Source organism: Vulpes lagopus, chromosome 21, assembly GCF_018345385.1.
Source record: "Vulpes lagopus strain Blue_001 chromosome 21, ASM1834538v1, whole genome shotgun sequence".
Classification (NCBI taxonomy): domain Eukaryota; kingdom Metazoa; phylum Chordata; class Mammalia; order Carnivora; family Canidae; genus Vulpes; species Vulpes lagopus.
In genome coordinates this window covers 31,648,980-31,673,281 of record NC_054844.1, presented here as the reverse complement: position 1 = coordinate 31,673,281, position 24,302 = coordinate 31,648,980, and the positions used below count along the sequence as shown (strand labels likewise).

Below are 24,302 nucleotides of genomic sequence, written 5' to 3'. Positions count from 1 at the left end.
TGAGCCACCAAGGTACCCCATTAATGGCATTTTTAAAAAGCTTTGCTAGTTCATATCACTGGGTCAAAACCTCAAATTTCATAACATTTAAAACCAAATAATTTTAGATGAAATGCAGAACCAATGTTTATAAAATATAGTGAAACAAGGTATGTACGTCTGTGCCAAAAATATCCAACTTTTTCTTGTGGCTATGTCTCAATAATTTTTTACATGAACGTAACAGAATATTATCCTGTAGTGCCTGAGAAATACTTGTCATGAGGTAACCCTAGACAAATGGTATTTAAAGTCTGCTCTGGAGTTTTCAGACCATGAGAATGTCACCCTAGTAAACTAAAATAACTTTGTACTAGGATTCTTGTGTGCTTGGTGTTTTATAGGCCATATATGTCTCTTGGAAGTCTTCGTGATCAAGTCATCTATCCTGATTCAGTGGATGACATGCATGATAAAGGCTATACAGATCATGATCTGGAATGTATTCTACATAATGTGCACCTCTATCACATAGTTCAAAGAGAAGGAGGTAAAGTCTATCATTTTAAAAATGCGCTTAACTTTGTTTCAAGAAATAAACTTGGATAAATAGTCTGTGGTTTAATTTGAATGTATGCTTATACTGGAACATAAACACAAAAGACAGACCCTATAGCATTTATTGCTTTTCCATTATTGACATCCTCTTTTCTGCTTGGGTTATATTTCCTGCTGCACATGAGGCTTTTTATTGTCTGCTGCTAGCATTTGAAAACAGTTTTTCCTTCATTTTTGAATATGTGATTGTCCCTAAGGCCATCATCAATCTAGATGTATATAAAGTCTGTGACAGAAATACTCTCCTGTCAAGTTCTCAACTTACATTAAATTTAATAATTTGATAAATAGGTATCACAGAATTTCTTTTTTGTTTTCACACCCACAGTCTTACCAGTATATTTTTTCCTCTTTAAAGCAGCACATAGAGTATTAGATAAAATATAGAAACTTCTATGCTATGTATTTTATGCATAAGGCATTGTTGAAAGAGTAGATGTAACAGTTATACATATAAGCTTAAAAAAGAATTACTTTCTAATAGTCATTATTTCAAATAACTTGATAACATAATTTGATAGCCTTGAAAAACTATTAAAATAACAAGCTAGAATCCTAGGTTTAATTTTGCATAGGTTTCATGTTTTCTTTCCTAGTCCATTTACCTATGAGAAGTACAATGATTAAGAATGTGGACTTTGAAGTCAGAGATCTAGAATCAAATCTTAATTAGCACTTTCATCTGTATCTTCAACTGTAAAATGGAGATAAATAGCTATCTTTTTTAAATATAAGTAGCTATCTAATGAGGCTTCTGTGAGTATTAAATAAGACTTTCTGTAGAGTCCCACAGCTATATGGTCTTGGGAAAACTGGACAGCAACACACAATAGAATGAAACCAGACCACTTTCTTACATCATACACAAAAATAAATTCAAAATGGATTAAAGACCTACATGTAAGATCTAAAACCATAAAAATCCTAAAGGGAATATAGGCAGTAACCTCTTTGACATCAACCATAGTAACTTTTTTTCTAGATATGTCTCCTGAAGCAAGGGAAATAAAAGCAAAAATAAACTATTGGGACTATATCAGAATAAGAAACTTTTGCAGGCAGAAGACATGAACAGACATTTCTCCAAAAAAGACCTCTAGATGGCCAAGAGACATATGAAAAGATGTTTATCATCACTTACCATCAGGGAAATACAAATCAGAACCACTAGGAGATATTACCTCACACCTATCAGAATGACGAAAATCAACACAAGAAATAATCGTTGGTGAGAATGTGGAGAAAAAGAAACCCTCTTGCACTGTTGGTGGGAATCCAAACCAGTGCAGTCACTCTGGAAGACAGTATGGAAGTTCCTCAAAAAAGTTAAAAATAGAACTACCCTGTGATCCAGCAATCACACTACTGAGTATTTACCCAAAGAATACAAAAACACTAATATGAAAGGATAGATGCATCCCTGTCTTTATATCAGCATTATTTATAATAGCCAAGATACGGAAGCAGCCCACAGAGTGTATCTACTGAAGAATAGATAAAGAAGATGTGAGATGTATATATAGATATATATATAGATAGATATAAAACACTGTATGTTAACAACTGGAATTAAAATAAAAACTTTTTAAAAGACTCTCTGTAGAGCATTTAGAACAATGACATATAGTAAATGCACAAGAATTAGTAGCTAATGATAATATTACCACTCATACTATTGATACTATAATATTTTATTTTTATGATGGTACTTCATATTTTATATGGAAATCTCATATATATTACTTCATTTGATAATAAGCAATGAGGCAGACAAGAGATATTATTATATTTATTTTATGATACTTATAATCACAATTCATAAATGCTAAAAATGTGGAAAGCAGATAGTCCTTTCGTTTCACATGGTCAGCTTCTTCCCAGTTTTAAGACACAAGGGCAAAATAAATGCTGCATGTTCATCTTTTTTTTTTCTTTCTGCATGTTAATCTTGGGAAATTATTTTTGGGTAAATTTGAAACCCAGTAATCCAAATAGAAATTTATAATAATCATGGACTATTCTATTCTTTTAGAAGTCATCAAGAAGTTTAAGAACTTTTCTAAAGAATATTCCAGTCTTAATAATGTAACAGTAATTGCTTTGGTTTATTGAGTGCTTACCTTACAGAATATATTAAGCAATGTACATTGTCATCTCATTTAATATTTATAATTGTCTCATGATTTGAATTTTAATAACCCTCCTTTACAAGTGAAATTCAGAGGTTTAGAAATTCAGAGGTTTAGAAACTGTTATAACCTTACACATAAAAAAAATTCCAAGGAAGCCTACTCTATTCACTTAATCCTTAAAACATGAAATACGTTTCATATTTTGAAGCAAAACTGGAAAGCACCTACATTTGTAGGGACACCACTTACTTTAGAAGAAGCCTAATGAAGTTCCATGTAGACTAGCTAATACTTTCCTTAGAGAAATGCTTTGCTTTAGTAAAAGGTGGAATTAAAAACTGATTTTATTCCATGAAAGAAGTTACAAAATAGAAAAGAGTAAAAGTGTTAACAAATGTTAACGTGAACTAAAGCAATATATACATCTCAAGGAAGCAGGAAAAATGTTCTCTTCTTTGGTTTGATCTCACTAAATCAGCATCAGAAGTGACAATTACGACTCAAAAGTTTTTATTTATATGTTCTACAATCAAGCAATATTGCCTACTAAAACTTTTGGGTTTAGTGGAACAGAGGACATGATTTATTTAAATATGTAAAGCTAAAGTTTCCTTTGACCCAAATACTTTTCTCTTGTGCTTTCGCAGTTGGCAGGGGGGAAAAATTTAACTCCAGAATATTTCTCCACTGTGTAACAATCTGAACTTATTTTTCAAATCCTTGCCTATGTTTCATAAATGCTATAAAATTCAGTTATAGAGAAAAATTTTATTTCAACAGTTTTCACTGGAAGCAAGAACTTTAAATCAGATGGCATTTTGAGATTTTTTCCTAATATAAAATTGTAATGATAGGTTTTTAAATTAACAAAAAAATTCCTGGAAGTTTACCCAAGAAAATGAAAAGTAGTCCCCACTGGGGAGTATCGTTAGGAAATGGGGAAGATCTTTCAAATCTAGTGCACAAAAAACAACAGACTCTACTTCCTATTTTCTTTCCCTTTGTCCAAGTTTATTTAGAAAGTTTAATGAAAGTGCAAATTCAGATGAGGGATAAAGAAGAGGGCAAAGAGCCTGATTTTTTTTCTAAATGGGAGAGTTAAGCTTTGAATACTTGGGATTGTCCTAAGTATATGTGTCAAATTTTGGCAGTCATTTTGCTCTTTGAAAATCAGACTTTCCCTACTCTGCTCTATTTTCTGATATTCCCATGGATAAATATGTAATATGGCCATCTCTCTCAGAAGCCCCAGGGTTTTGTTTTTGAGTAAGTTTTTCTTATTACAAAATAAAGATAAGCCGTAAAAATAATAAAAATCACCAAATGTTCAAATATTATAAAAATGTGTAACTTAGAAAGTAAAAGTCTCATAATTCCAGTCCTGGATGAGTGTGGGGTGTATGTGTGTGTTTATAAAAACGCAATCATACTTTATATAAATGTATATGCATGTATGTATCTATACACACACACACAATTCGGCAGTTTGGTTTTTTCCTAACGATAAAAATATTCCAGGTACATTTCTACATCAGTATGCATAGATGTAACCGAGTTTCTAAAAATAGAAGCCTTGTTTATTGTGTAAATGTCCAACAGAAAGTAAAGATGCTGTGAGTAGTGAAGGTAGATCTACATATAAATCCTAGCTCTGATCTCTAGCTGTGTAAACTTAAACTTGTCATCTACTCTGTAGATTTCAATTTACTGACTTATAAAATGCAACCAAATAAAATCTAGCTCATAAGATTGTAGAATATATGATGAGAAACTCATATAAAGTACCAGGCACATGGAAGTAATTTAAATAAATTTCTGTCTTGCTCTTTGTAGACTTAGGCCTGTATAAAGTGTTGGTCTTTTCTCTTACCAACCTCCAAAATAAGTACAAGAATATCAACTTTTCGGAGATATTTAGAAACAAATTTTAAAAGTATGAGTACTTAAAATTCTTAGAACATGTCTTATCAGTATAAGGAATCATTACCATTAAGAAATATGAAATCTAAAACAAAATGCTTATAAATGAGGCTCTCTAGTTTATCCAAGCATAATGTTCTGTAAAATACCAGGTCCTTGTGTCAATAATTTAAACTTGCCAGAAATCAATTATCCAAGGTAAAAATAGTAACAACTAAACAAATGCCATATATAAATATACATATATATATTATAAAATTATAAATTATTTATATAAAATTATATATTTTTAAGGATGGGATGCTGTTATGGACTGGAAAGATGTTCTGTCAGGAGGGGAAAAGCAAAGAATGGGCATGGCTCGCATGTTTTATCACAGGTGAGTATGCCATCATTGTCACTAAAGTCTTTGGATAGGATTCGATGTCCTCATCTTTAGTTTAAAAATATCTTCCTGGGGGATGGAGGGATGGGCAAAATGGGTGAAAGAGAGTGGGAGATACAGCCTTCCAGTTATGGAATGAATAAATCACAGATAAAAAGGTACAGCATAGAGAATATAGTCAGTGGTATTTTAATAGCCCTGTGTGGTGACAGATGGCAGCCTACATTTGTGGTGAGCACAGCATAATGTATATACTCGTCCAATCACTATTTGGTAAACCTAAAACTAATGTAACACTGTATGTCAATTATACTCAAAGAGAAAAGAAAAAAGGAAAAACTAATGCTTAGAATTTACAGGTTTAAATTTCTTATTATTTTTTTCATGTGTTGGAAATCTCCCAGTACTTTTTTCTATTTCTTAGGCTGAGTAATGTTAGATGACAAAATTAGATTTTCATTTGTTCTAAGTTAGAATGGATTATTACTTATTTTAAAATGTGACGAATACATAACTACCATTATACTGTGGTGAACATAGTAGGTAGGCGTTCAATACTACTTCTGAATTGAATTATTAAATTCAAACTAAATTAAGTTTTTAGGCATTTGGTAGCCTTTTAAGCTTAGTAGTGCTCTCCTCCTTAAAAATCAGAGGCATACCTAATGCAAAAAGGACCCAGCCAGCATAGGTCTTACTGGACTCAGAAAAAGAGAGATAAAAAAATAATTCCTCTTGAGAAAAATTTTCTCTTTGCAATCAGATTCATAGCCGTTTTAGGCTCAAGGTACCAAGCACAAGTTGCTGGAAAGAAATATTAAAGCTATTCTGAAAAATTCTTATTTGTCCTATTCTTCTCTGAAAAAGATTTCTCTGTCTCTTTCTCTTAATTGTGGGCGTCTGGCAATGAGAATCAGAGATGTAGGCAAAGCAGGAGACTATCAGGACTTCTGTTACTCAGTTTTAATAAACAGTTATAGGGGAAAATGACCAAGAGTTATGTACAGGAATGCCTAAATGACACAGTTTATGATTATAAACTGGGGCAGATGTGACACTGAAGGAGTTGCAGTAGGAGCAGTAATACTTTTGTAGGGAACTTTAAAAAACATAAAAGGAGAAAAAAAATATGTATCAAGTAAGTCTCATTAAATACTTAGCAACTAGTTAGCTCACACTTAGCAATCAGTTGGCTATCAACTTTTTTTTAAACTTTGATTATGGAAAAACATCAAAACTCCATCAAAGAGAAAATTGTAAGTTGAATCCCGCATTCCCACCATACTGATTCACTAGGTGTAACATTTGACCACACTTAGTTTATCTCTTTTTTTAAAATTCTGAAGTGTTTTAAAGAAAATCCCAAACTCATAGCATTTTTTCCTTAAAAGCTGTGGCAAATGGGGGATCCCTGGGTGGCTCAGCGGTTCAGCGCCTGCCTTTGGCCCAGGGCATGATCCTGGAGTCCCGGGATTGAGTCCCAAGTCCCACGCCGGGCTCCGTGGTGGAGCCTGCTTCTCCCTCTGCCTGTGTCTCTGCCTCTCTCTCTCTATGTCTATCATGAATGAATAAATAAATAAAATCTTAAAAAAAATTAAAAAAAAAAAACCTGCAGCAAATGGGATACCTGGGTGGCTCAGCCATTGAGCATCTGCCTTTGGCCCCAGGTGTGATTCTGGAGTCCTGGGATCAAGTCCCAATTGGGATCCCTGCATGGAGTCTGCTTCTGTCTCTCTCTGCCTGTGTCTCTGCCTCTTTCTGTTTCTCTCATGAATAAATAAATAAAATCCTTTAAAAAAAAAAAAAACAGTGGCACCAAGAAAATATAGGTATATTTTCTTACATAATAATATACCATAATCATAGCTAATAAAATTGGTAAAAACTAAAGTCATCTAATACCAGGTTCATATTCAAAATTTCTACCTATTGTCTCAAAAATATTTTTATAGTTGTTTTGTTCAAACATATTGATTTTTGTTGTTTATACCTTTTAATCATTTTTAAACTAAAGTCTGCTATTCTGTGACCTCACTACCACCACCACCCACCCTCCAATCTTGTATGCCATTGACTTGCTAAAGAAATAGGGTTGGAGATAGAGAACAAACTGAAGGTTGATGGAAGGAAGAGAGTGGAGGATGAGCTAGATGGGTGATAGGGTTTAATGAGTTGATGTTGTATGTAAGTGATGAATCACTGAATTTTACTCCTGAAACCAAAATTGTACTGTATGTTAACTAACTAGAATTTAAATTTAAAAAACTACAAAAGAAAATCTAAAAAAAAAAAAAGAAAGAAAGAAATAGGATTAGTTGGCCCATAAGAATGTTGCTCCTTCTAGATCTGATTACTTACTTATGGAATCTTTTACTTTTTTATTTAATTTCCTATTTTTCTCATAAACTGGAAATTAGAGCTAAAAACTTAATTATATTTAAGTTTAGCCTTTTTGATAAGAATATAACACATTTACCATTGAAAAGGAACATGCCATTTAAATAACTTTATTAAAACATAATTATACATTAATTTCATAAAAGTAGAAAATTTAGATAAGTTTAAGAAATCTATCATCTCATCTGTGTTAATAAAAGTTCAAGTAAATACAATCTTTTAAAAAACAAAATAAAAATTCAGCCAAGTAAATTTTTTTTGAATTTTTATTTATTTGACAGAGAAGGGGGGAGAGGGAGAGAGAGAAAGAGCGAGGATTGGGGGGGCAGAGGGAAAAGGAGAAGCAAGATCCCTGATAAGTAGAGAACCTGACATGGGGCTCGATCCCAGGATGCTGGGATCACAGCCTGAGCCAAAGGCAGATGCTTAACCAAGTGAGCCACCCAGGAGCCCCCAGCCAAGTAAAATTTTTTTTAAGATTTTTTTTTTTAAGTTTATTCATTCATGAGAGACACAGAGAGAGAGAGAGAGAGAGAGAGAGAGAGAGAGAGGCAGAGGCAGAGGGAGAAGCAGGCTCCATGCAGGGAGCCCGATGTCGGACTTGATTCCGGGTCTCCAGGATCACGACCTGGGCCAAAGGCGGTGCCAAACTGCTGAGCCACCTGGACTGCCCAGCCAAGTAAATTTTAAAGAGACAATTGGCTTTATTGAATAATTCATGAATGAGATATCATCCCATCTAACAAGTAAAGAGGAACTCCAAAGGGCTACAGAAAGGGAATAGTTTTTAAAAGCAAGCAGGACAAGGAAGTTCATGAACAAACTCACCTCCTTTGGGGAAACTAAAGGGTCTTATTAGGTGGATTACCTCACTGATGCTGACCAGGAAATTCCAGACTGACCAGTTAAGATTACATTCCTGGGGAAGGTTGAACCTGCAATTAGGTTAGATATTAAGCCCAATTTTGGTGACATGGACTTAGCACAAGTGACTCTATTTTGGGCCTGTATGTAGTGTCTAGCTGGAGTTTTTTAATAAGAAAAAATACTGTATTAATAACATGGTATTATAGAATTTAAGAAACAAAACAGATGAACATAGGAGAAGGGAAGGAAAAATAATATAAAAACAGAGATGGAGGCAAACCATAAGAGACTCTTAACTATAGGAAACAAACTGAGGGTTGCTGGGGGGAGTTGGAGAAGGGATAGGGTAACTGGGTAATGAGCATTAAGGAAGGCACTTGATGGAAAGAGCACTGGGTGTTATTTGCAACTGATGAATTACTAAACTCTGCCTCTGAAACTAATAATACACTATATGTTAACTAAATTGAATTTAAGTAAAAAATTAAGGGGTGCCTGAATGGTTCAGTCAGTAAAGCATCAGCCTTTGACTTAGATCGTGATCCCAGGGTCCTTGGATAGAGCTCTGTGTAGGAATCCCTGCTCAGTGGAGAGCCTGCTTCTCCCTCTCTCCCTGATCCTGCTCTAGCTCTCTCTCTCTCTATCTCTCTCTCTCTCAAATAAATAAATAAAATATTTTAAATTAATTAAAAGAAAAAGAGAAAAGTAACATGATATTTATAATAATGTGCATGATTAGTTCAAGAATATGGCAAGCTAATTTGCAATGACATGGATGGACTAGAGAGTAGTAAGCTAAGCAGTGTAAGTCAGTCAGAGAAAGACAATATGATTTGAAATTATATATCATGATATATTATTTCACTCATATGTGGAATTTAAGAAACAAAACAAATGAGCAAAGAGAAAAAAAGAGAAAGGCAAACCAAGAAAAAGACTCTTAACTATAGAGAACAAACTGATGGTTACCAGAGGGAAAGTAGCGGGGGTAGGGAGATAAGGGGGAAAAATGGGTAAAATAGGTGAAAGGGATTAAGGAGTACATTTTTTGTGATGAGCAACAGGAGTTGTATGTAAGTATTGAATCACTATGTTGTACAATTGAAACTAATACCACACTGTATGTTAATTAACTAGAATTAAATAAAAACTTATAAAAAAATATGGTGAGCCAAAAAATTACAAACTAAAATTTACTAACTCAAAATTTTTAGTATATTTTAGAATGCCCCTTTTAAATGATGTGTTGAGATTCAAGAGTAAAATTTACTGTTTGACATTTATGACCAGCTGTTACCCACTATCACCCTGAATCTGTTTGAGCCTTGTCCATAAATATTCAGTAATATGATCAGCAGCATAGTTGGTGAAATATAATATGATGGAATGTAAAATGTGACCATAAATTTCTCACTGGGTCGGTGTGTTAATAAAATAAACCCTATAACAAACAGCAAGAGGCATTAATCTCAACCCAAAGAGATTTTTAAGTACTTGTAACTAGAAATAAATAGTTGGTACTTGATATCTAAAATATTTGGATACAATGCAAGACTAAATAAAGATCAAGTTACAAGCATATCAATAGAAAGAAAATTTAGTGATCTATAGAAATATCCGTGAAGATGAGAGAATTGTTGAAAAGGCAGTGTCTATCTATGGCCACTAATGGTGGCCACTCTGGATGCGCCCGATCTTGTCTGAAAAGCAGACAAGATAGCTGAGAAAAAGCCAAAATGAAATAGAAATTTTAAACCCAGTGAAGGAAAAATATAATCATGAGGAACTGCCTTCCCTCATCCTCAAGGGATTAACAACAAGATTTGAATTGCCATATGAAAGACCTGAGCTAGATAAAATGGAGAATTTTGACAAGGAGTATTAAGTATCACAGTAGTATTCTCTTTTTGAGAGGATTTTAAGTTTAATGTTTAAAGAGTGATTAGGGGATCCCTGGGTGGCGCAGTGGTTTGGCGCCTGCCTTTGGCCCAGGGCGCGATCCTGGAGACCTGGGATCGAGTCCCACGTCAGGCTCCCTGCATGGAGCCTGCTTCTCCCTCTGCCTGTGTCTCTGCCTCTCTCTCTCTCTCTCTCTCTCTCTCTCTCTGTGACTATCATAAATAAATAAAAATTTAAAAAAAAAAATAAATAAAGAGTGATTAGAAAAGTTCTGTCTTAAGGTGAATAGAGTAAATCCTTCACAAAGCTCCCTCTTCTGATGCTATACCAAAAGAAAAAGAAAGGAAAATCTGAAAAAACAATATTATCTAATGTTCTACTTAATTATGTCAGTCCGGATTCCAGTGATTGCTTGATTTAAATACACACACACACACACACACACACACACACACACACACATCTAGTTCTGCCAAGAAAACAAAAGTATGGAATCTGTCTTGTATCTGCTAGACTAAGGATTGCCATGACAACTGAGTATAAGACATACACTTCATCTCTAATTCTATGATGGCATCTTTTCTCTGTTAACTCAAAGCACTCTAAAAATGGCACAGTACAATGAGTAGCTAAATTACTAGAAAGAGAATTACACAGAAAAAGAAAAAATATCCCAAATCACTCTCTTCTTTATACTTCCTTTTCTTCTCCCCATTTTCTACTTAAAAAAAAATTATCCACAAAATAGTAACCAACTCTGAGACAAAGAAATAATACTTATTACTTAAATAGAACAGTAACCAAAAGCCAACCACCACAACTATTTCTGTTGACTCCTGGGGAATCTCCAGTGATCTTTTAGTTCTTTGCATGGAGTGCAGTTATTAAAGTCAAATGGGGTGTGAAAGCTACCTTGACTCTTGAATCTATTAGCCTTGACCACCTTCCCTGGAGTAGGTAACAGGATCCTATTAGTAACCAAATCCATTATAGAAAGACAATTTAAAGTGCTAAATAAGTATGCTGAAGGAGAAATTATTACTGATTTCAATGTTTATCTTTTCATTGTCATCTATTTTTAAAGATCAGAATAACTTCATGGAAGAAATTGTCCTGGTAAATACTTAGTACTGATTTTCAACTCTGAAATAAATAACAAATGACAGTGCATGAGTTGACCTTTGGTCCCATTAACAAACCTAAGTCATGTTGCTGGGTACCAAATATGTACCTAACGTCCAGATAGGCTTGAAAGGAGACCATGAAAGGAAAAACATAAAAAGAGTGGGGTGAGATGAAAGGAAGAGAATAAACAGAAGGAAATGGTAGCAAATGTTAGGTGCCTCTGACAGTAGACAGTCATTTCCAAAGTAAAAACTAACTTAGGATGATCAGAAAAATATTTACTGATTTTTTTATTCCCTTAAGAATTTGATTGCAGAGCATGGTCTCAATGTCAGATCAGGCATTCTACTTTTGCAGAATCTTGTAGTAATGAAATTCCATTAATCATGTTTAGGTACTTGTTGATAAAGTTATCTTCTCAATAAATCTTTGCTAACAGGGCTTTTGACCTGTTTGATAATTAGCTGCTGTAATATATTTTTCATGTAATTAGTCAGAACCTGTCACCAGGAATGAACTTGCCTTCTGTGGGAAAATGGACTCAGTGACCTGCCTCATCTTTCCTATGTCTCATACTCATGATTCACCCATCTGCATAACAATAAAGCTTATTACATAGTGAGCAGGCATCAGGAAATCTATTTAAAATTGAAGAAGAATATAATATTCTGATCCAAAGACTATTCTTTCGCTTTATCATTTCTCATCTTTAAAAATGTGATATACTCTTTTGTTCCTTTAAAGTTAACATTGCAGGGCGCCTGGCTGTCTCAGTCAGTATAGCATGTGACTCTTGATCTCAGGATTGTAACTTCAAGCCCCATGTTGGGTACAGAAGAAGGTACCTTAAAAAATAAATTAATGAAGTTAAGATTTTAACTCATGTTGTCCGTGTAAAGATTTATAATTCAAATAGGAAAATCATTCATTTATCTGTGCTTATTTTTTTCAAGACCAAAATATGCATTGCTGGATGAATGTACCAGTGCTGTCAGCATTGATGTTGAAGGAAAGATATTTCAAGCTGCAAAAGGGGCCGGGATTTCCTTACTATCTATTACACACAGGCCTTCTCTGTGGTGAGTGTTTCCAATGTTAATTTGCAGTAGAGGGATTTTCTTTGTATTTCTCAAAGAATAGCCTTGCCTAAACTATCACTATAGAGCATAGGATGTTTCACTTATTTCCTACCTATGTTTCTGTTAAATTGCACACTGCTAGTGTAGATACCCTAAACCTAACATCGTAACAATGTGCTATTTTGGGATGCTTGGGTAGCCCAGCAATTGAGCATCTGTCTTTGGCTCAGGGCGTGATCCTGGAGTCCGGGGATCGAGTCCCACATCAGGCTCCCTGCATGGAGCCTGCTTCTCCCTCTGCCTTGTCTCTGCCTCTCTCTGTGTGTCTCTCATGAATAAATAAATAAAATCTTAGAAAAAATGAAAAAAACAATGTGCTATATGAAAATGGTTATCACATTCCAATAATTCTGAAAAGAAATAGAAAAATCCAGTGATATTTTTTAACTGAAAGTTCTCATAATGCATAGCATGTACGGGGAAAAAAATATATATGTAATTTTATTCCATCTTTTTAGCCCTTTTTTCAAAATCCAGGAAAACAATTTTACAACTTAATATTCTCCCAAAGGATGAAGTTGGAGAAAACACAGGGGAAAAGAACCTTTTTTTCTGTTGGGGGTGAAGTTTGTTTAAAAAAATAAAAAGGAAAGAAAGAAAATATTTTCTAAATAATATCTCATTAAACCCAGTGGGATTCCCTCCATTTTAAAGAAGGATAATACTGAGGAACCTGAGTGGCTCAGTGGTTGAGCGTCTGCCTTTGGCTCAGGTCGTGATCCCAGGGTCTGGACATTGAGTCCCACATCAGACTCCCTGCATGGAGCCTGCTTCTCCCTCTGCCTGTGTCTCTGCCTCTCTCTCTCTGTCTCTAATGAATAAATAAAACCTTTAAAATTAATTAATTAAGTAATATTTTAAAATGATAACACTGTTTTTACCATTCCCCTACTTTTCTACTGATTCATCATCATAATAATAGTTGCTATTACAGATTCAGCACCTATTCTGTTCCAGGTTCATTTTATTTAAGTCTCATAACAACTCTATATGGAATATAGGTAGTCTAATTATTCCCATTTTACAGATGAAGAAACTGAGAACTAGAAAAATAAAGAAAGTAACTTACCATGATCACACTCTATATTCTAGTATACTGCTTTACTTATTATAAGGAACTCAAAGTGCATCATATATGGAAGCCATAAAAACACTTATTCATTCATAGTGCACTCCGCTACTTTGATATTTCTGTTTCATCAAAATCTTTTCTTTTGATATGTTAGTAACTACAGTTAGCCTCCTATTTTCCAAGGGACAGAAAGGGCTTCTGCTCTCTCTTTAGCTGAAGCATTCTGTAGCAGGTGTCTAATCACATTCTATGCCAAAGCTGTCATCATGTACATGACTTCAAACCTAGGCTGAGTAACAAGCTTTATTTGAGCTAATTCTGGAAGCCCTTCTAGCCTTTTCAGTGTATAGAGAATGTTTACTTTAAAATTATGAGTTAACTGAGTATTCAGTTCAGATCAGTCTCTGTTAAACCATTCTCTGTATTCTACTTCTGTTGAGAAGATAATAATCTATTTTCAATCTATTTTCACTCTTCATTTAAACATTCAAATTTTTCATAAATTTTTTCCCTCAGAGAGGTGACCTGAAAATAGAGCATTTCATGAAGTGACCTTTTCTATAGAACTTTATGGTTTGTCTCTCTGCTATTAAGAACAAATTGGCACCTGGAGTGATAAGAGCCTGACTTACTAATCTCTCTAGAAGTAGTCTGGCTCTGGTCCAGGATGAGTACATGGCAATGAGTATGATTCCTCTAACTTTTCCATGGAGAAAACCAGCAGGAACTGGATCTTATGACACATAACATTTGTCTATAAATCCCTGAATCAGTGATGACATAGAACCACACCAAAAGAACTCTTGAGCCCTTTCTGGTATGGACTTGTCATTTCTAGATATGCTTCCTAACTGATCACATGTTGGGATAACGTGGAGTTATACCTTAGTTCTGGGGCTTTTCCTGACCTTATCAATGGATGTATTATGCTATTCTATCATCAGTTCCTTATTCAAGTAGCCTAAAGAGTCATTGGAAGCGTATTTGGCCATTTTTCCCTCAGTTGAAGGAACAAATAGGTTTTTGTTGCTGTTGTGTTTTTAAAGATTTTATTTAGAGCAGTTTATGATCATAGAATGATCATAGAAATATTGAGAGGAAGAACAGACTATCCCATATGCTCCGCCCCCACATGCAGAGCCATATTATCAACACTTCCCACTGGGGTGATATATTCGCTGAACCAACATTGACACATCATTATGACCCAAAGTCCATAATTTACATTAGGGTTCACTCTTGGTGGTGTAGAGTCTATGGGTTTGGACAAATTTGTAGTTGCGTATATCCATCATTACAGTATTTTACAGGGTATTTTTACTGTTCTAAAAATCCTCTGTGCTCTGCATATTCATCCCTCTCTTCCTTCAAGCCCTACAAACCACCATCTTTAATGTTTCCATAGTTTGGCCTTTTTCAGAGTGTCATAGAGCTAGAATCATCTAGTATATAGCCTTTTCAGTTTGGCCTCTTTCACTTAGTAGCATTCATTTAAGTTTCTGCCGTGTCTTTTCACGGCTTCCTAGCTCATTTCTTTTTAGCACTGAATAATATTCCATTTTTCAAATGTAGACAGTTTATTTACCCATTCACCTACCAGAGGATATCTTGGTTGCTTGCAGTTTGGGCAATGATAAATAAACCTGTTACAAACATTCATATGAAGGTTTTTAGGTGGACACAAGTTTTCTCAACTCCTTTGGGTAAATATCAAGGAGTGCAATTGTTGGATCACATGGTAAGAGTAGTTTTGTAAGAAACGCAAAATTAAAAAGAAAAGAAAAGAAAAGAAAAAGAAACTGCAAAATTGCCAGCCAAAGTGGCTGTACCATTTGGCATTCCCACCAGCAATGAATGAGAGTTTCTGTTGCTCCACAGCTTTGTTGGCATTTGGTATTATCAGTGTACTAGATTTTTGGCCATTCCAATAGGTGTATAGAGGACAGATAACTTTTAAAGCAAATAATAAAATCTGTAATTTTATGCCTTTTAACAAGAAAAAATATGTTTTAATTGCAGCTATTCATAGTATGTTTCCTCATAAAACTAAAAATCGTGTTACTTTTGCATTATGAATTAATTTAGGCATTTTAGGTTGAAGAAACTAATCATTTAATTAATCATTTCTGATTAACCTGTCTTCCTATATGAAATTCTTATTTTCCCTGAAAAGATTTCAGAAGCGAGGAAAAAAATGTATTATATTTTCCCCGTGACAACAAGGGGTAATTGTTGATTATGAAGGTTAAAATCAATAGCAGTATATAAAGAGGTAAAAAATTAGAGAATCCTATTAAATTATTTGATTCCTGGATAGAAATATAGCTTTATACCTACCACTTTCCTAAGCTTGATCCTATTTGTGCAGGAAGTCTACAGATTATTTCCAACAAGCCTCAGTTAGTATAGTAGTTTCCTTTAAAATCTTTTAAGAAAAACCCTGAAATATTATTTTAGCCCATTAGATAGAACACACCTTTGAATCTCAGGTCATTAACACCCATACATTATCTTCCTAAAATGTAGAAATCAAATAATGTTGTGGGACTGGAGTGACAAGCCAAACCTTCATTATACATAGAAGATAGAAGTTGTCCAGGATCAGAACTACTGTGTTCTAAAATTGCTCCCAGTTGTAGATCCAAGGTTAGGAAAGCCCAAGAATTAAAAAAAAAAAAAGGTCATTAATCTCTGTCATATGTTCTCAAACACATGAACTTTCAACCTTCAGTTTGAGAGTGATTTTTACTTTTTTAGACACAGTTTAACACAGATTAGTTTCCCCTTCTTAAGCATGTTAACACCATCCAATCAAAATGAAATTAAACCAGAGGTCCTTCAGTTGATGAATAGATAAACAAAATGTGCAAAACCATATAGTAGAATATTATCCATCTATAAAAATGAAGGAAGTTAGGGCGCCTGGGTGTCTCAGTCAGTTAAGCATCTGCCTTCAGCTCAGGTCATGATCCCAGTGTCCTGGGATGGAGCCCCACGCTGGGCTCCCCTCTCAGTAGGGAGTCTGATCCTCCCTCTCCCTCTGCCTACCCCTCCCTACTGCTTGTGCTTGCTCTCTGTCAAGTAAAAATAAAATCTTTTTTACAAATGAAAGAAAAAATAAAAATAAAAATAAAAATAAAAATGAAAAAAATACTAATATATGCTACAACTAGATGAATTTTGAAATCATTTTAAGTGAAAGAAGTTAGTCACAAAAAGCCACATATTATATGATTATATGTATATGAAATGCCCAGAATAGACAAAACCAGAGATACAGAAAGGAAATTGATGGTTGTCAGGGGCTGAACAGAGGGGGAAGGAGGAAGGAATGCTAATAGGTGTGGGGTTTCTTTTGGGGTAAAGAAAATATTCTGGAATTGGATAGTAGTGATGGCTACATGAGCTTGTGAATCAACTAAAAATCACTGAATTTTACACTGAAAAGGATGAGTTTATGGTATGTGAATCATGTCTCAAGTTTAAAAAAGGAAGTAAATCTACTTGAAATAAGCCCACTGATCATAGTAAATAATGACAGATGAGAGCTCAAAAGGGATCAAGAAGGGAGAAAAACTATAAGGAAAATATAGGAAAACTGAGGACACGTAGGAACATGGGCCACTTCAGCATAGTGACAAAAGAGAGGGACTCAGCTATGCAAGGCCAACTCTGCCAGCAGTACTCTCTTCACACAGCCCCCACAAATCCCAGAAACTTCAGCCTCTCTTTAGGACAAAATGGACTGTCTCCTGTCTTACCAGTAAAGTAATCTCTATACGTCTCTGAATTTTTTTTGAAAGATTTTATTTATTTATTCATGAAACACAGAGAAAGAGAGAGGGAGGTAGAGACAGAAGGAGAAGCAGGCTCCTCGCAGAGCAGGGAGCCCAGTGCAGGACTGCATCCCAGGACCCTGGGATCAGGACCTGAGCCAAAGGCAGATAACTGACTGAGCCACCCAGGCGCCCTCTCTCTCTGAAGTTTCTAATTATGAACCAGAGCCATGAGAAAGGAGATTAAATTATATGAAGGCATAGAAGCATCTTTAAAAGATTTCTATCAAAGAATTCATTTTTTAAAGTGTTTTAAAACTTAAAAAAAAAAAAATATGCTCCATACCCAGCATGGAACCCGACACAGGGCTTGAACTCATGACCCTGAGATCAAGCCCTAAGCTGAGATCAAGCCAGATGCTTAACTGACTGAGCCACAAAGGCACCCTTTGTATTTCCTTTCTTTTTCTTAGGTGTGTGTGTGTCTTTTCCCTTCATAACCTTTAACATTTTTACTTTCTTCCCTCAGCTTCCTTTCGTTATTCTGATTCTAACTAAGCTCTGATATTTTATTCAGGAGCCATCCTGGGTTTGAAGATCAATTCAATAGATACAAACAGGATGTGTTCCTTATCAATTCATGCACATCCAGAATATGAAAGAAATTTAACATAAGCAATAGAATTTCCAAGAGATTAATGACTTTTGGAGTTAAAAAAATCACAATATTTAACCTATTGAGGGATTCTTGAAAATCAAATGTAAAATAGGCACCTTACTTAAAATTTGCCTTTGAAAAAAAAAATTTGCCTTTGAATATTATCTGAAATTATAAGCCTAAAATGGCTTTTCTCAATTACTGCTAATAATATTATTTCATTTTGATTATGCAGGAAATACCACACTCATTTATTACAGTTTGATGGCGAAGGAGGTTGGCGCTTTGAACAATTGGATAGTGCTATCCGTTTAACACTGAGTGAAGAAAAACAAAAGCTAGAATCTCAGCTAGCTGGAATTCCCAAAATGCAGCAGAGACTCAATGAACTATGTAAAATTTTGGGAGAAGACTCAGTGCTGAAAACAATAAAAAATGAAGATGAGACATCCTAATTTGTTTTGACATGTTTTACAAGTTAATTTTTAAGTAAAGACTCAGACAGGCTGTTATAGTGCATGTATTGTGTTTAAGCTAAGCAAGAGAAAAAAGGAAGTAAGAAATGTTTTATAAAATTTTAGCATCAAGAAAATACATGATCTGACTTTTCCGAAGAAAATAAACAAATGCATTATGTGAGATTAGTCATTTTGGCTTATACTAATACCTAGTGAAAGCCTAATTCGCCTGTAAAGTAGGATTTTCTAGGTGAATTTACGAAGAATACCAGATTTGCTATGTGAATGTGATGTGTCTGAAAGTTCTTAACAAACATGGGAAAAATCTTGAAAATGGGTCAACTTAAGAACAGCATACAGTTTGAAACAGGCACATAAAATTAGAAGTTTGAGTAACGTTTCAGTCCATTTATAGTTATGAGATTTAATAGGTAGGATTCATGTTCATCATTAATTGTGATCAACTAAACCTGTATACAAAATAGCTGACAGTTTGATAAAATAATTTCAATATGAAAAAATTATTTTAATGGCAGTAATTGAAAGAAAGAAAGCATGACTATACATGTATAAAATGCCATATTTTTAGATTTTGAGCATCTTAATATGGGCACATAACAAATTAGTTTTAATGAGAATCTTCCATATTTGTTAATAAACTCTTTCATTTTAAGAAGAGAATTGCCAATACAGAAAAGGAGTATCTCAACAATGTATGTCTCAGCCTGTTACTTTGCTTGGCCACATTATCTAATGCAACTTCTATCCAGAAATACTCAGCTTGTTTTTGTGTTCAAAGGAGGAGGCCACCACATTTTTAAATAGCAATGCTATAAGAGAATATAGGGATTTTCAAAATCACAGTAGTTAAACATACATTGAAATAGCACTTTATAATTTACAATCCTCATTGATATCATTTCATTTTAATTCATTCATTCTTTAATCTCTTGAGGCAACTATTATTTACCTTGTTCACTTTTGGGAAAATTGACACTCAGACTTGACTTAATTATGCAGTTTATTTAGGGACAGATCCAAGGATCAAATAAAGTTCTCCTGATTATATGATCCAGGGCTATTTCCACTTTCCGCTATCATTCTGGAAATCTAACTGGACTATAATATCAATAAAAATTAGATGAGATGTTGAAAAGAAAATAAATTTGGTAATGTCACTGGTATAATTATTTGGTTATTGTTTACAAGATGTGGAAATTAAATACAAAGTGGATAGTTCACTGGTCTGTGGTTTAAAATGAGCCAAGAAAGTTCAGAAAGTTTTCAGCACCTATGCACTCATACTCAATATTAACATACTTCTACAGCTAGCAATCAGATGGGAAATTGTGTTATAGGTAAATTTAATATTTATTGAACATAATGAGAAAGAATCTGCATGGAATAGTCCATGTAAAATAAATCTTATCTAAACATGTGCCCTGAAGTTGGAAGTACAAAAGCCAGAACTGTCACGTTAATCTCCTACTGCCAGTGCCACCACGTTGATAGGCCAGGAAAAATGAGAACGATCGGTCATTAGTGGTTTTGGATTTTATTTATGTCTTTAGACACAACCAAAATAAATGCTACGTCAGTGATTCTCAGATTTTTTTCGGGTTGTAGAGTACCTGGAAGTCATTCATGATGCCTGTAGTAGAACATCATGCCTTTTCACATTTTCAATTCGGCCATGCTAATTAAGGCATTTTTAGTTATCAATAAATGTAACCATCTTATAAGAAGGAATGCAGTATAAAATGATAATCATTACATCTGCCTAGGTTTTTCTGTTAATATCTCTAGGTACTCATATTCTTTTGTCAGTTACTGCTACTTCCTATTAGAAAAGTGAGGCAAGTGTCAAAGGTTTAAAAAAAAGAATGCATGGAGCCAAAACTTAAACTTGATAAAAATCATCCATTAATCTTAACTTCTATATTAGCAGTTATTCAGTTTATACTGCTGTAAGGAACAGTCTGAGGCAATGTCTTAAGTTAACTTTTAAAGGTACAGGAAGAAAATGAAACGTCCTCGTTTGAAACATGTGAATAATTTCCACGCCTTACTTTTCACAATTTGAAAAATAAAGCATTTAGGACCTGATATGTTGTGTTTTGAAATCTAAAAATGAATGCCAAAAACAAAGATTTGTAATTAGCCCTTATTTGATATATCCTACCAATGAGCTGAAGTAAATATGAATTCATTATTTATATTGTACAGGATTTGAGGATGTTTAAAATTCTGTACTAAAACTGTACACACTGTAATTTAAATGTTATAGTTCTTTTTTTTATAAATTTATTTTTTATTGGTGTTCAATTTGCCAACATATAGAATAACACCCAGTGCTCATCCCATCAAGTGCCCCCCTCAGTGCCCGTCACCCAGTCATAAATGTTACAGTTCTAAGAAAAACATGTTTTACATGAGCTTTTTTTGTGCCTATTTATTTGCTGAATTTTCATCAAGGACCAATATCCTCTAACGAGGAGGGGGAAGAAATCTGTGATTTGAATATGTATGATGTACCATTTAACTATTTCCAAAGGGGCCCAATGAGTATACCATATTTTACTATTCTTATATTTTATGAAAAACGTGAACAAGATTGAGAAACTAAAGAGCTGTCTTGGGATATAGCAGAGGGTAAACAAGGAAAGGAAAAAGAAAATATTTCAATTTTTGAAATACTTTTACCATGTTATCTATTTGCCCAAACTTTTAACTTCTAGGTTTTTTGATATTGTCAAAGAAAGCTATAAGTTTATGGAGCTCAATTTGTAAATGGGCACTTTTGGGCTAACTTTTGAACTTGGAAAATAAGTTGCATTCTGAAAATTTTGCATTTTATTTCTCCAACATATAGTGTTAGACCAAGCATGAGTATAAAATACTGTGTGTTCTTGTAAACATGATAATGTTTTAAAAAATCCCACTTCAGGAATCTCAAGTAAAATGATATATCCTGATATTCAATGCAAGTTTACATTTGTTTACAATAGGAATGGTTTCCCCTTGGCAGTAATTTGGGTTTTGTGTCAAATTTTGCTTTCCCAGTAAGGGTATGAATGAATATGTTAGTTTTTTATTTGAGACTTCGGTTCCAAGTATAATTTCATATTTGGCAATAGGCTTAGCCTATTAAAATCTTTTTGGAATAATTTTTTTATTCCAGAAGCCTAGAGAAATTTGTTACATATTGGAACCTAAATCCGGAGAATGTTACACACTTCTAAGATGTGCAGAAAATGGTAATGATTATTAAACCACTGATTAAAAGAGATGCCTTTGATAGAATTGCTTTATGGGCAAATGCTATTCTCATTTAGAAATGCAAAGTACTTTCATATAACCCAGGGTATTTACATTTCTGCTGATATACCATTAGGTATGTCAAGTATGTTTTAGAGTTGTACTTGTCATGTTTGCCACATGAGAACTTTCAGTTGGATGTATAAAATATTTTTATTAAAAGTAAATCCCTTCTTCACTGTTGGTGCCTTTCCTGGTTACCAAGTACCAAACAGCTTTACAATTTTTAGTGTGAAGTTTTCAAAACCAGTTATCTACTCTTGTATACAGGGCTTGTGTTAATGAAAGCAAGTGAGAAAAATGTCCTGAAGGGTAAAAATCACTATGTAGTTAAGGGTAAAAAATCACTATGTAGTTAAGTTATGTGATTAAGTTAATCACATGGCTATGTGTGAATACACTAGAGTCTCTATCCAAAGAACAGTTACTTGAACTCAACATTTCTTGTGAATTCCTTAATTATCATAAAAAACATTTGATTAATCAAAGGAATTACAAAGTATTCCGGTAGTAGAAAATGCCCTATTTCCATATCTTAAATGGCTTTGTTGGGTATGTGTATATGTACACCTCATTTACAAGTTGTATGGTATACAACCTTATGTAGTACTATGAACAATAATCCCCAAATAGTTGCTTGAATATTTATTTTCTGTATTAATCCAACACACTCTTACTCATTATGTACCAGCCTATGCCAGGCACTGTGCTAGGTTCTAGGAATAAATAAAACATAGTATCTGTCCAAAAAAGCTTACAGTCCACTGAAAATCAGGAAAATGAGTATCCTGCGAGGAAAAAGTTGATAGCTACTATTTATTATTTACCAACAAGGCACAAAGTATTGCATATACTTGACCCATTACATTTTCACAAAACTGTAATTTAATAAAAGAGGATCAAAAGGTTCATCCAACTTCATCAGCTACTAAGCTATAGAGCTGAAATTTGAACCAGCAGTATTTGATTACAAAGCCTATGCAGCTCCCCGTCACTTTCTTTTTAATTAGTTTAGATAAATTTTCATTATGCTTTAAATCCTAGTTATAAGTGTATTTTTAACTGGCTTAAGGTTTCTGATTGATCAAACATGCATTTTTTCATTTAAAAAGGAAACTTGTCACATAAATCATATTTTCATTATTTTTATTATAAATGTTGGATGCAGCCCTATGGGAGAAGAACAAAAGGCAAATTTCAAATGTTTTGAGGAAGAAATATCCAAACTGGCTAATATTCATTTCATTCAGTAAGTATTTGTTAACACATTCAAGGTACCATTTATTGTGCTATTGTGCTAGAGATTCTAAATGAATAACACAGACCTGGTCTCAGTCCTTATAAAACCTTTTAGTACAGCAATACTAAATAATTGTATACCTGTTGGATGTTGTGGTCCCATCTAAGTGACATATTTGTTTTGTAATGTCTTCTCAATTCTTGCGACCACTCTGTTGCAACATTTAAGCAATAAGCATTTTCTGGCAGCATAATTCCCTTGATTACGTATTTAAAAGCTTCATAATCCTCATGCCCTCCAACTTGGTCTAAATGACACCGTCCAATAGAGCCAGTCAGTAGGACTGTATCATCCTTCACCAGTAGGTGCTCCCATACATTTGTCATGTTGTCTTGAAACCTGAGAAACATTAGCTTCTCAAGTTAAGGTCATGTAAAGTGAACTGGTTTTGTACAATGAAGACTACTATCTCTCTAGCGTTAACACAAAATACAGATAACTGTAGCAGGGAAGTTCTAAAAAGCAAAAATAAGATTAAATTTAAAATAAATAATAAGTAATTATAAAAGTGAATACCCAAGGCTTCTAAAGTTAAGCACATTGAAAATTATATGCTCTAGCTCAGTACTTGTTACCCAATGTAGAAAGTGATTAAGTATTCACCTTATGTGTTCTTTTGTGATTTAGTACCTATAAAACAGATTATGTAACAATGAAATAATGAAATATTAAACACGAATCACTTGCCAAATCATTTAATTATAGTTAGTTTAATCCATATAAAATAGGAGGCAACCTTATATATCAAATATATTATTTAATTTTTATCTACTGAATGTATTAAATTTAATAATTAAAATTTATTGGGTCTACAAATCTCTTACTAATTGAAAAATAGAAAAGCTTATTCTAATGAATATATAAAATGAATGTGAATATATATGTATATATGAAGTTGTACACATGCAAAAGCAGAATACATACTTTTTTAAAATCCCAGATTTAAAATTTGACCATTTATCAGTCCATATAACAAGTCTCAATAAAGTTCAATCGATTTCTATCTGGGAAAAAAATGAATTGAGCCTAAATATTGTGTAAATATATAAAACTATAAAAGTTTACACTAGGAAAGTGCCTTGGGATTCACATAAGGATAGAGTAAAAGAGTTCCTATAATAAGATGTCATCTATTCGGAAAGCTAATATAAAGTGACCTGCAACATGCAAATATTGATAACTCAAGAGTGATAAACACTGAGGAAGCAAGTGTCAAAGTCCCTTGTTCAGCCTAGCTTCTTGCTCCATGCAACAAATTT

The 24,302-nt window shown here is 33.8% G+C and overlaps 1 protein-coding gene across 1 annotated transcript in view; it reads left to right on the top strand.

Annotated features, from left to right (window-relative positions):
* The window catches only part of ABCD2 (ATP binding cassette subfamily D member 2), a 64,909-nt gene extending 43,223 nt beyond the window's left edge, over positions 1–21,686 (top strand). Inside the window, exons 7-10 of the mRNA XM_041735865.1 lie at positions 384–529; positions 4,944–5,028; positions 12,276–12,401; positions 18,203–21,686. Coding sequence (XP_041591799.1) covers positions 384–529; positions 4,944–5,028; positions 12,276–12,401; positions 18,203–18,422 — 577 coding nt within the window. The 3' untranslated portion in view covers positions 18,423–21,686. The remainder of the gene's footprint in view (positions 1–383; positions 530–4,943; positions 5,029–12,275; positions 12,402–18,202) is intronic.
* Positions 21,687–24,302: the final 2,616 nt, after the last annotated feature.